Source organism: Vidua chalybeata, chromosome 2 (assembly GCF_026979565.1).
Source record: "Vidua chalybeata isolate OUT-0048 chromosome 2, bVidCha1 merged haplotype, whole genome shotgun sequence".
NCBI lineage: Eukaryota > Metazoa > Chordata > Aves > Passeriformes > Viduidae > Vidua > Vidua chalybeata.
The window spans coordinates 15,608,607-15,622,436 of record NC_071531.1 but is presented as its reverse complement, the minus strand read 5'-3'; the positions used below and the strand labels follow the sequence as shown (position 1 = coordinate 15,622,436).

At 42.3% G+C, this 13,830-nt stretch overlaps 1 protein-coding gene across 2 annotated transcripts in view; it reads right to left on the bottom strand.

The window, feature by feature from the left end:
• PHKA2 (phosphorylase kinase regulatory subunit alpha 2) overlaps positions 1-13,735 on the bottom strand; it is a 46,290-nt gene extending 32,555 nt beyond the window's left edge. For both annotated transcript variants that reach the window (XM_053934345.1, XM_053934346.1), the window contains exons 1-10: positions 13,550-13,735; positions 8,245-8,403; positions 6,864-6,911; positions 6,218-6,386; positions 5,321-5,403; positions 4,637-4,717; positions 3,508-3,606; positions 2,980-3,126; positions 2,701-2,754; positions 2,011-2,133 (exon numbers count right to left, since the gene is read on the bottom strand). In XM_053934345.1, the coding sequence (XP_053790320.1) occupies positions 2,011-2,133; positions 2,701-2,754; positions 2,980-3,126; positions 3,508-3,606; positions 4,637-4,717; positions 5,321-5,403; positions 6,218-6,386; positions 6,864-6,911; positions 8,245-8,403; positions 13,550-13,627 (1,041 nt within the window). In that variant the 5' untranslated portion in view covers positions 13,628-13,735. The remainder of the gene's footprint in view (positions 1-2,010; positions 2,134-2,700; positions 2,755-2,979; positions 3,127-3,507; positions 3,607-4,636; positions 4,718-5,320; positions 5,404-6,217; positions 6,387-6,863; positions 6,912-8,244; positions 8,404-13,549) is intronic.
• Between the last annotated feature and the right edge of the window lie 95 nt (positions 13,736-13,830).

Below are 13,830 nucleotides of genomic sequence, written 5' to 3'. Positions count from 1 at the left end.
GGCCAATGGCCTCCCCTCCCCCTTACAGGCAGCCGATGGGGCCCAGCCCTGTGGCAGAGCCCACCCAGCCCAGCCCGGCCCAGCTGAGATGGGGGGCCAGGCCAGCCTTGCTACCTGCTCTCAGGCCGGAAGGAAAAAGGGGCTTCCCGGGATTTTTTAGTCTTCACCACGTGTATTCACAGAGGCGTGTCCAGCTTTCTCAGTGGTTTAACAGACTGTCAATTCTCAAAGCTAAGGTTTTTTGTCAGACACAGAGGAAACTGCTAGCAGCTTTTCTTAGAAAGTCACTTCTGTGAATGGCTCCAATGCAAAACCAGCACAAGAAGTCACCGAAACAGATCCTACAAGTAATTTTCAATGGATGACAGTGCAGTGACACAGACATCAGACTGCCAGTATCTGTCGGAGTATAAGGTGTATGAACTGTTAGCTGTATGCCATAAACATTTGTCTGTGGCTTACTGAATTCCATTTAGCAGGACTGGGAAGTCAGTTTCTCTTAACTTATTTGATTAAAATTTTGTCACAAGGAAAGGTTAAAGAGATTTAAATGTTTAAAAATATCTATAGCAAATCCTCTTGTTCTTGTGATATTAGACAACATATCAAGAATAGGAATAACAGACTGATAAAAATGTGCAATGAATTTTCTTTTTACCAGATTCCTTACTTTGTTCCCTTTATTAACTATCCAATCCAAGTTTTTACTTAGAGGGAATTTTTTCAAGCACTACCAGCATCTGCCTCAGAAATCCTTTTTCTACTATTCTTGAGTACAGTGGATTACTCAAAGTAAAGTACCCACAGGTTCACATACACTGATATTTTCCCACATCCTGTCCCACTCCACTTTTTTTGAGTCCTCAGGGTGCTTATTTTTCTAGCAAAACCATTTGTTTGCAGTGGGGACTAGACACTCACCTGAGTGTGTCAGTGACTCATTGAACTATGTTTAAACAGTGGAAACTAGGAGCAATTGCCCTGACCATGCCCTAGAACAGTCCATCTGCACACCAAAAAAAAAAAACCACAACCAGGTACATACTGTCCCAGATAATCCAACTAAGGTCTAGAGACTGCTTCAGGAAGTGGTATTTTATTGGCTGGACTGAAGTTTCAGTAAACTTTCTGACTTTTCCCCTCACAAAATAATGCCATTTCTCTCTTTGCCAGATTACTTTTACTGTGCTCAGGAAAACATTCTATGTGTCTAGCACCAGGAGAAATTTCACTTGATTTGCAACATCTGATACAGAAAGAGGGCTTTTTGGTCTGAAATTCTCTGAATTGTTTCTGATGACATTTCAATTTCTAAAGGAGCTCAGCGATCTCCTATCCCTCTGCATACTAGGCAATTTTAAATCACATATATTTTAAATTTCTTTCAAGCTACCAAACTGCAAAAGTTCTGATATGAATGCATTTAGTCCTGGCTACTTGCTGCTGTTTAACTTACCAATACCCCCCAGGTGCCACCATAACCTTTGGAAGGCTACAGTCAATTTAGTTCCACTGACCACTGGATGTCTGGCACAGTAATAGCATGAAGTTACTTGGGAATCTAGTGCAAATGAAATTGCCCCACATAAGCCAATCTCAAATCTCTCTGAATGTACAAAAAGACTGAAAGTACTACAAATCTTGTTCTCAGCAGCTAAGCCAGAGAGGTTGGGGAAAAGGAAGCTTGTCTCATCCTGAAGTAATTGTGAAAGGGGCATCAAGGTTGGTGATAAGACAAAACCAGCAAAATAAACCCTGTTTAGCCCAGGTTTACCACCCTAGCTAATAGAACCACTCAACCTGGTAGGGAGAGGGCAACCAGGCCCCAGCATGCACAACCCTGCTGCCTCTACCATGTCATGAACTCCCCAGGAAGGTGAAATTGGCTGAAGACTATTCCACTCTGCTAATGGGGTATCTAAATAATACCCAAAACAAACATGGAACCAAGTTACAAAATACCGTGGGTAAATGGTTTTGCAATTTGAAAGCAATTTCTTCTTTCCTCACCTGGATCTTGTCCTCATTAAATATTCCATCAATTAGGAAGTATGTCCAGAATACTGGCCACTCACATTCAATATTCTCAAAGAGCTTGAGCTCAGCAGGATCATAGTGCAGCCTGCTTGGATCCTAAAAAATTCAACCACACTCATTTAGTCACAGTGCTAAATTAATCACTTCTATTCCAATCATAATGGTAGCCTATTTTATACAAATTATAACATAGAAACCAATAAACCCACCAGAAATAATTTCCATGCAGTCTCTTGACTTCTTTGTCACATTCACTCTCAAACTCATTTAACGGTTCTGTAGACAAATCGATCTTTCCTAGTCTTGGGATCTAAGTGTCTCCCAAACGATTGTGGCTCTGCCTCAGTTCAAAGATATTTTGGGATATTTCAGAGATACCACTTCATTTTAGATACCATAAGTATATCTAATGGTTAATTTCTTACAGAATTATGAATTAAGTTCTGTCCTTAATAACTGTTTTTTAAACCCTTAGCCTCCCTCAAATATGTGTCCTTTCCAGGGTGGATACCTGGATTACCCCCAAATCCACTAAGATGTCTTAGCAGTGATGGAGAATTTCACCCCTTCATGTAAATAAAACAAAATATGTCTATAAAGAAGAGAAAAAATATTCCCATATGCTTACTGAAAATATACATCATAAATATACATCAGAAGTACCTCTCTGGGAGTCTTGTAACCATCTCGGAGAAAGCGACAGCAGCCATAGCGGCCCTGTAAAAACAGACAACATTGTAGAAAATTTCCCATACACTTCTTCCTCATAGACTAATATCAGCATAAAGGTGTGTGCTGAGTTTTATGGGTCACTTAGGGATCTTCCTCCCTCTCTTCATGCACAGATGAACCAACCTGGCAACCCTTGTTTAATTAGGATTTTTGGTTTAGAAAGAGGTTCTGCTTCTCTTTTTGAAAAAGAAAAATAAAGTAAATCCTTACCTGCAATTTGGATATGATTTCACTCTTGGTCACATTAACAAGGTTTACATCCTCCACTGCAAAAGCTGGGTAAGAAATAATAGACAGAAGGCCAGCATCTATCTCCTTCGACGTGGATGCCCTTGGCAACATGGAATACAGAATAGACTGAGCAAAACAAGAACAGGAGAGAGGGATGTAAAACAATTTGCCAACTTCAAAAGGTATGTCAAGTGCAAATGAGACTACACTATTTGCAAACTGACAGAGAAGTGTGTGCAGTTATTTTTAACCGAGTTAGAATGAGAATGCCTCACCCTATTCAGTTGCACATGATCTACTAGAAACAGGGTGAGCAGCATAGCCTGAAGCCATATAGAAGTATATCTTCCTTATTATCTTACATATATATAAGTATATAATCTTACATATATATATCTTCCTTATTATATTAAATTCTTGGCTTAATTAATCAACATCTCATTAAAAAAAAAGAGGAGAGGGTGCTAGGTTTTCCCCTAGTAAAGCAAAGAGCAGACTAATTTTTACCTGGCAGTGTTCCACTTCATCAGGAAGAACATGAATCACTGATTTGTGTCCTCCATGAGCTCCAAAAAGATCTAGTTCATCAATTGCTTCCAAAGCAGCCTTCAAAGAAAACCAAACCACAACTCAAAATCAATAAATACCTTTTAAAACAAGTATACACCCTAGCACCTGTACTTAACCTCTGAAAAAAATTACATAAGACAGCAGTTTACCCCACTGACATTTTTTTCATCTTTAAAGGGAAGCTTGGCAATATTTTAGAAAAAGTAACTATTTCTGATTTTCAACTAGTAGGATAGAAGACTGATGTACTGGTGATCCTTCCCACAATTTAAAGGCAATGCAAAAAATTTGGGAGCTGAGTTTCCAGAGAGATATCATCTAAATATTGACATACTTGGTAAAAAATGCTTGGCCTGCCCTATATTCCAAAATAGCCTCATTTATCAGTGTGGGGCCAAGACCAGCAGTGTCTCCCTCTTGCAGTGCACACAAGATCTAACAAATCTTGCTGAAAGGCAAATACACCTTTAACCTTAATGATTTTTGTCTTCTGTCTGTCCCTCAGAAACCATGTAACAAGGTTGTTGTCAATGACACATTTACATTTATGGCCTTCTGAGCTTCATTTAGTATCTCTGTGACGTTGAGCAATGAGGGAACCAGAAATATCCACTTTCTTTTAGGTATATCTTCATTTATTTTTCTCTCTAAACTACTTGTAGAAAATTTCTTAAACTGATATTCTGCTGTTTTTTAGAATTTACATCTGACTTAATCTTACTGTGACAACACATATGACATTGAGGCTGAAGAATTAAGGAGGAGGGAAAGAAAACCAGAGGCCACTTTATAAGACTGCATCTCACTGAATCTGTAAGATTCGTGGTTCAATTAATCTGGTACCTTTCTTGCAATCCCTGGAACAACAGTGCTGAGGCCCTTCAATGACAGCCATTATCACAAAGATTTCACACTAAAAAATATTCACACCTAAACAGAAATTCTTATACAATCAGCTAACTATTGCAGTGGCCAAGAAGACCATACAAAGGAAGTGATCAGGTTTGTCAGAGCCCTTAAGCATAACACAGCAGCCATGAAGGAGGTGTCAAGAAGACATTCTCACTTTGGCCATCCCTACGGAGCTCGCGTTCAGTTCAGGAATTCCTTGGTTTGTCTTATCACCACGTTCCCAAATTCCATAATCCTGCAACAACATCATCAAGAAAAAAATGGTACAACTATATACAAAAGCAACATTTTGGCCCCTGTCCCACAACAAATCCCCGCCCCTACATGAAATTAGTTTATTATTTACCTTCAAAAAAAAAAAAAGTAAAAAGGGGCTCCAAGTCTCAAAAGAGACCCTCCTCATGTTTGAAAAGAAGCACATTAAAGTACAACCCCAGCAGGATCACATGTACAGTCACAAATCACTGCCTTCACAGAACACACAAAGCCCTTTATCCCTCCTCCTGTGCATGTCCCTTCAACTTGGTTTGCTAACAACCTGCCCTTTCTAGAAAGGCCTACAAGGCTTATAATTAGACATCAGGAAATATTATTAATTATCAATAAAACCCCCTATTATTATGATAGAACAAGTATACCTCACCCACGCAGCAGTAAATCCTCCACAGCACTCCCAACATCTCCAAAGATGCTGCTTGCACTGTAAATTACTGACAGGTTCTGATATCTTCTTGTGGAAAAAACAAGTCCCTATTTTACTTCTCCAGCAATAAGTAATTTTCCACCCACACCTGATCTGAGCAGTGCTCAGATCATTTACATATAAATAACTACTTACAGCAACTTTGTAGGCAGCTTCTATGTAAAAAACAAGATTCTGGATAAAGGTAACTTCATCAAGGGTGAAGATAATACGTAGCCCTGATCAAAAGATGGAAAGAGAATAATTATATTGTATCAGAACCGCAATAGCTACTCTACAGTGAGTTTCATGCTTTTATTTGCTACCAACCCCTGCCCACTGAAATCAAAGGAAAAACTCATTTCCAAAGGTCAGGCAGGAAGCCTCAATACTTCCTACTGACAAAATATTCAAACCCCACCAACATAGACTGTTTCAAAGACCAACCAAAAACCACCTCACACTCAGACCATGGGTAAAAAGCAGAGGCACCTGAGCCAGCTCTGGCTCTCCAGAACAGTGAATACCAATTCCTGCAGCTCCCCAGCCCTCTGCCTGCTCACTGCTCTACCTAGGAACCTTCAAGACGACCAGGTGCCTGCTCTGCAGGGATCAATCGCAAGGGGCTTCAAGGACAGAAAAACATGTAAGGAAACGAATCCTTATCCTCACAGGAGTACGATTAAGAAGAACACAAGATAAAGCAGCACCAGTAAGAGAAGAAACACTGATGGCACCAGTGCACCTGACTCAATGTTGCCACTCTCTGAAGAAACATGGTTGTCCCCTATGAAGTCTTTAAACATGAGACTTCTCTGACATGATTCTAAATATCTCATGTATTTGGTGCCTTGATTAAGGGCACAGACACTGCCAATTACTATAAACAAGAAATTCCAAGTAAGGCATATTTTTTTCCCGAGGAACATGACTTGTTTCTGAGTAATAATTATGTAAAGATCTTTGAAGCTGGTTACTATTTTTCTTTTCCTTTTAAAATAAGCGCTGGAATAGAAAAGGCTGCAACAAAAGGCAAAAATATCTTCTGCTTACCTGATGCAGTCATCTGTGCCAAGAAGAGCAGATAGAGGGAAGTTGCATCCACTTGTAGATGCCCCCACTGGTCATCCCCAACCACTGTGGCACAAGTTGCAGAGTTATACTTGGCATGGAGGCAGTCTTTGGTACTCTGAGTGCGTTTGAACTTCTCTACCTTATCTACCTAAAAAACATCACAAATCTCAAATCTGAAATATTTTGGAAGAAATTCTCCAAATGATTTTGACGTTAATAACTTTCCCTAGGTGAGGAGAATCTTGAGGTCTTAACCCTGTTACCTCACTCAGTTTTGGTCGATCAGAGGGCTTAAACACAACTCTGACATTAGACTCCAGTTAAATCCACATCTCTACAGGAAAGAATATGATTAAATTACCTTGTTGTGTTCAGATGTAAACTAGGGGCATCCATCTTGGTGAAAATCAGTTTGCAAAGGCAAAACTCTGATTTGCTACCAGCACATTCTCAAAATGTTACTTGGACAAGAAGTGGAAGCAAGGTCTGTTTTGCTCAAGAGTTTTAAGAAGACTCCCCACACCATCATCTGCACAAATAAGTCACTCCACAGAAGACACAAGAACTACATGCTTCCATGAAACACTTTGTAAATACATCTACTAACTCAATCCTATGGCATTACCTGTCTCATCATGCACTGCAAGAGTCCCCGCATCAGCTTCACAACGTTCTGCAGGAACAAAACATACCAGTGTCATTTTCAGCCTCATCAGCTCTTACAAACAACATTCAAAAGTGGCAAAGTTCACACCCTCTAGTAATGTTCTGCCAAAGGTAAAAAAGAATGTGTATTTGCCCAAAATGTTTTGCATGTTTTTTTTTTTTTATACACCGATCAGATTTTATTCCTTCATCCCTACCTAGGAGAAGTCTTTTCCCAAAGGTCCTCTCTAAACAGTGGAACAACTCTCCACGGTCCTTTTATCCAAGCTAAAGGAAGTAAGAAGAATGCTATGTCTTGTAAGAATATTAAGACTACATTTTTTGAATGACAGATCTAGGGAACATAGGTAGGTGACTTCAGGACATTGACATGACCACGAAACTTGTAGAGCTTCTTCCACTCTTTATACAGTACAACAAAAATCAAGTGACTCGTAGAGAAAGGGCCGTAAGTGTGAATGCAGAGAAGTGCAAGATTGTGCACTAAATAATCAACCCCACCTTTTCACCCCAAAAATATAGCCTCAAAATATAAATATGATCATGAAAACTGAGTTAAGGTTATTCTGTCACCATGGACCTCCCTGGTTCAAGTAGGACACACTAGCAAAAAATTTACCCAGTGACTCCAAAACAACAGCAGGACACCAACAGTCCCTCACTTCACATTTAACCCACCTCTGTTGACATTCTCATTTCTGATACTCACATTCCCAGCTGCAGATTTTAGTATTTAACTGTGTGAGTTATGTCCCCTTCCAATTCTCCAGCACAGAACTTATCAATCTGGAGATCGTTACCTTCTCCACTGTGATGAAACACACCTACACCCCATGTACAACCTCCGTGCACATTTCAAAGACTTCTACTTTAAATGGCATGCTTCTCTTTATAGGGAAGAATGGTCTAGCAGATAAATTGCTGCAAGATCCAAGCAGCCTAAGCCTGATTTTCTGCACCACAACACACGTCATGCGGAACCTCAAGGTTTAATCAGAGAGAGTAATTGTAAATTGGGACACAAAACCTCTCAGAAGCCTAATTTTCAACAATCAGCCAACTGATAAAGTTTGATTTCTACATATTTTTGTTTCATTTGCAGTGAAATTCAGATGTTAGCCTCTCTGCCATCCAGTTCTTCAAATCCTCCTTGCCATAAAGTTGCCAGAGATACTGCACACCACACACTGCATGGATGTTGCTGTCTTTGGAACGTGTACTCCAAGCTGGGAAAACCCTGCCAAATTCCAGACACAGCAGCAGTGCAAACGCACTCTTCAAAAAGACTACAGTAAGAAATCCCAAACAGTGGAAATGGTTTATGCCGAGCCTTGACGCACCTGCTCGAGCTCGTAGGCTTTGGCTTTATCCTCATCCCGGTCCGCATTCTTCCGATACGCCATTCCCAGCCCCCACACGGCCAGGATGCTGTAGATGTTGTCCCGCACCCAGGCATCCTTATGGTCCGCCCCAGCTGAAAGCAGCCCCGTCACTGGGTTCTAACCATGGCAGAAAGAATAAAGAACAAACATTACCACCTCAAATCCCATCTGCTATGAAGCATCACTTCTTTCTGTATTAAAGGGTAACAAACTAAAGATGATTTCATGCTAAGTGCACACTGCGGCTGCTAATGATTTCACAACAGAAGTGAGATCCCATCCTTCCTTCCCAAACTCACACAAGTGAAATGCAAAATTTATTTGAACACTTCAGCTTGTAAAGCTTACAGCATCCAGCTGGACATCTTCATCCACTAAGGATTAGTAGCTGAGTCACTGAGTGAAATTCAGAATACATCAGGGAAATGGAAATTTAAATTTTACATATTTATGAGGATAAGAAGGTACTGATTTAACACTAGAAATTGAGTGTGGGATATATGCTCCTCTATGTAACTGGTCTGTGGCACAATCTTTAAAAAGTAAAAAACCACTAGTGATCTTCTAGGAGATTAAAGAAGTATTTCTGTATATCTGCCCACTCTGTTTATGACAGCTAAATGAACGTAAAACCTTTTTTATATCCTCGTTTGGAAAACATACAGGAAAAAAAAAATGTGAAGGGATTGAAAAGCAGCAATGTCTGAAAAGCAGAGCATCCCAAATACTCCATTAAATTTTTCATTGCATCATTAATTCCCATCACTTCACTATCCTTAATTTTTTTTAGACCATCTTTCTTGGCTGTACATTCTTGAGACAAAGAGGCACAAGGTCAATAGAACTTTCGATCAAATCAAGCCTTTACAGAAAATTTCAGTGAATGAAGACCAGTTGGTGGGGCTGGTGTGACAAGGGGCAAAGACTACTAAAGACTACTTTTACAAAAGTAACATTTAAAAGGATACATCCATCAATTTTTCATTTCTCCCACATACTGATTCACTCAACACATTATTTTTAAAAAAGCTGGTTTGAGGGAGAGGGGCATTAGTTACAATTTCCAGGTCTCTACATGTGAGCAGCACAGGGGTGACAGCCTGACAGACATGACCCGGCAGCCAGCCCTATTGTTATAGTTTAATACAGCAATGCTTAGTGGCTCACTCAGAGTAGAAAGGAAGTTCCACTGCAACAGCCCTGCCTCAGCAATTGTTGAAGGACCCCTACTCGCCTCTTTGATGGGCAAAGTACCATATATGAATGCAAACAGCTTAAAAAACTTCTCTTTGGTCTTGAGAAGTCAAACAAGGAGTAACAGAAGTCCCAGATCAGCACTGTGCCCACATGACAAAACTCAGGGTCTCAAAAGGCAGACCACATACATAGAGGACACTTTGTTTCTCTCCCTCCAATGCAGGACAACAGATGTCTACTGTCCCTGGCTTGATAGAGTTCACTCTGCTGTCTGAAAAATTATAATTTTGGTTTATTTTTCCCTACTGTCCATGCTGGCCAGCTGCCAGTTGAAAAAAAAAAATGTCTCTGTGTACCAAAATGGAATCCCAGAGTAATGGCCCATCCAAGACTTTAAAAGACTACTCAGCTCCCAGGGAGGGACTTGTCTACGTCAAGAGGTTGTATTAAACATATCCATGCGGAGCTATCACCATTTCACTGCCTTTGATTCCTCTACAAGTTGGTCCCAGCTTTTGGGGTGCACTGGGGCTGGCTCTCATGAACTGACAACACATTAATATCTTTCCTTATGCACATTCAGAATGTTAGCAGAACAATGTAATATGCTAATTAATATTTTAAGTGTCTTTGTTTCAGCTTTTTTAGAAGTGTTTTCTCTTAAAAACTACAATTACTTTCTTCTGTTACCTGCTGGCACCATATGAAAACTACAATGTTTACAAGGTGCTAAAGAACCCACAGAAACACTGAGTGCACTTAATCCCCCTGATGTCAAAGGGATTTTAGCTTAGCTAGTACTTCAAGCATTCCATCTATGCAGTGATAGCTAATTAGACTAGCAGGTCTTATCCTGCAAATCACCCCGCTCATAAGATCCACAGAGCAAAGAATTTTATCAGCACCATGGGCTGCCAGCTGAGAGCACCAAGAGCACTGGGGATGGGACATGCTGGACTAAGACTTTAAACTGATGTATTGTGCCCAAATTTATTTTTAAATCTATCCATCAATCTGGAGACAAAAAGGCCCCCCAACAACTCAATAAAAAACCACATCAGTTCCTACATGGCAGGAGGTGTCAATAAGAACTTCAGCAGGACAGGCACAAAACCAGTAGGGTTCTAACAAAAGCAGCAAAGCAAGTAATTTAGCATCTTGCTGAAAGGTCAAATTAAGGAGATTGTCTCATTGGTCTGTAGCAAAGCCTGTAGATTTGTTTGTGAAACCAGCTGTAACATGATGTGAGTGAGTCTTGGGGATGGTCCTGTGCAGGACCAGAAGCTGGATTTGATGATTCTTGTGAGTCCCTTCCAATATGATTCCATAATACAGCTGGGGTTACCCATAAATGTATGAGCTTTCCTTATCAGGTCCATATGCTTTTCACTTACAGTACCATAGCAATACTTAAAATGTACATAGATGTTAAGTTTTACTATTTCCTAATATTAAGATTCACATTTTTTTTCTTATGTCATTCAATTTAAAAGGTGTAATAACCAGCTGAGAAAATCCTTCTGGTGGTACTTTTCAATGTCTGCTCTGCTTCAGCACCAAAGCATCCCTCTGACCCCTGTCCCTTGGGGTACCTGCAACAGATGGCAGGCCCCCCACAGACAACAGCCAGTAGTCTGGTTTCATCCTCCTTTTATAATCTTTAACAGGATGGTAACTATCACTGTGCATGCTACAGGGACTGACAAGGACAATGTAAGGTCTGCAAAACAGAAAAAGGTTTGCTATTGACCTGATCCTGACAAGATCAGGTCAAGATGCCATACAGAGAAAACTGTCAGCCCTGGTGCAGTTGAACCTGTTATTTGAACACATCTACCTGGTAGCAGAGATATCCTGCATTAAAAACTGCCTCTAAAATCACATTGATCTAGAGCGATTCGAATGAGCACAAGATCAATTTCTGCTACTGAAAAACTTAGCTCCTGCTGTATTAAACGCCTGATCAAAGCCCAGTGTTCTGTGCTCAGTCCGTGTTGCCCTTGCTGCACCTCACAGAGGTGAGCGTGACACTGCCCTCTGTCAGAGCACAGCAGCTGATGTGCCAAGGCTGCACTCCACAACTTGGATGTGAGGGGCAGGGTCACAGTCACACATCACCCCCTGCTGAGCAGCGGCACCTCAGAAGCATTTTAAACACCTTCTGGTTCTTCTGCCACGCTGCTCCTGGGCAAACCCATGGCTAAAGCTCACTTCCCTGAGAGGCACTAAGAAGGCACCAACAGCAGTGAAGCAGTAGCATCCAAGCCCATCTAGCCACAGACTTTCTGCTCCCAAGAAAGACACAGTTGCATGTGGCCCAAAGATGACCTCCAAAGATGACCTTCCTAACTTGCCCAAAACTGCATGTCTGCACCTGGCTGAACACAACATTTTCAAACTATTGCAGTGAAAAAAATAGGAAGACTATAAATAAATATATTTTAAAAATCTAGAAACGTGCCTTGAGCATTTCTCTGGGTCTTCTTGGGATACCACTGATCCTCTGCCTTGCTTCTAGCCTGTGAATTGGTTTCCACACAAAGAAGAAAACTTACCTCCTTTCCCCACCTCTGAATTCTCCCAGACATTGAGCCCTTAGTGGAAAAGGCAATACACAGTCACGAATATTCATCCTATTGCTTTAAATAGCAATTACAAAATTCTTGGTCAGCAGTATGAAGCCCTGTATTACCATTTACTTACCCTTTTTACTATTGTTAAGTATTAATATCATCAAGGCTTTCATGGGGCATGTTTGAGCTCTGAATCTCAGAGGCTCCATGTTTCCCCTAATGGAAGCTGTTCTAAGCATCCTCATCTTATTATCAAGGAAATCAAGGCAGGCACTGGAAGCCAAAGTGACTTGCCCAAGGTCATCTTGCGGACAAAAGCCAGAGGTGGGAACACAACTAAAAGCTTCTCCTGCACCCCACCACAGGAAGAGCCAAAAATTATCTTCGTACGCCACATATACCGGTTCTTGCATTTGTTTCTACTGAGTCTACAATAATTAGTGCACAAACACCAATTCACAGGTGTTTGGACCCTATGCTCAAAACAATGGCCAGTGACAAAAATCTTACTGACCAAAGTGCATTTGGGGCCCAGCCTCTTCTTTCACTGCTTATCAGTTTCTTGCAACTTTCATCAACAAAGCATATTTGGTAACTGATCTGTGCAAAAAAAAAACCTGCTGGTCATCTTTATATACTGGATTGTTTTAACCAAAGCATGACACTGCTGAACACCTTCTGAGTCCTCAGTGCCCACCTGGGTAAAGCAAGCACACTAAGAAGAGAGCACTGTACTGACCAAAAAACACAAGGTGCACAACAACCTCCCGGAACCACCCCGGCTATTTTTGTTCTTTCGCTGCTCGCCTGCGCAGCTCCAGAGCCTCAGCAGTGCGGACAGCAGGAGAAGAGACTGGAAGCTCTGGGATGTGCCACGCCTGTGTGCTGCGGGGAGCACGCAGGGATCCACACCGCGCTGTGCTGACAGGCACGGCACAAAGTCCTGCTCGGAGCTTATGTCACCGGGGCGGAATGCTGCCGTTACCGTGTGTGCATGTGTATAGATAGATAGATAGATAGATATATATACACTACTACTTAGTATGTAGTGTGTATCTATAGATAGATAGATAGATACAGATATATAGATATATATACACACATAGTATGTAGTGTGTATCTATAGATAGATGGACAGATAGATATAGTGTGCACAACGGGTGGGTGTGCATCATATGGCCATGAAGACATTGTATACACAATACTATTATTATTTATAAGCTCAGACTCGCTGTGTTTTCCACACGATTTCCAAGGTACACTTACACAAGCGCCCCCAGGATCCGCTCCGCCTCAGCATTCCCCGCGCTGCTCCGCAGGCGGGGACGGGACATGCGGACAGGAGGCCGTGCGCCTGCCGGAGGAGGGATGTTCGTGTCCCTCCTGCAGCCCCCGGCCCCGGCAGCCGCCCCACGCCCCCGCCACGGCCCCGGCACGGCCCCACCGCGCCCCCAGCCCCGAGCAGGCGTCCCCGGGCGGCGGCTGCTCCTCACCTGGTGGCAGAGGATGGTCCGCTGGACCAGGCGGGCATAGCCGTCCAGGCGCACCCCCGAGTTGCTGCGGCTCCTCATGGCCCCACGGCGTGCCCGGCTGCCCGGCCCAGCCGGCTGCCCGGGCGGCGGTACCCGGAGATGGCGGCGGCCTTTCCCCGCCCTCACGGCGGAGCGGGGCGGGGCGGGCAGCGGCCTCCGCCCTCAGGCGCCGCGGGGACGCGAGGACACCCCTACACAAGGACCGAGCCGAGGAGGGGCCTCCTGGCGCGACAAAAGCCCGG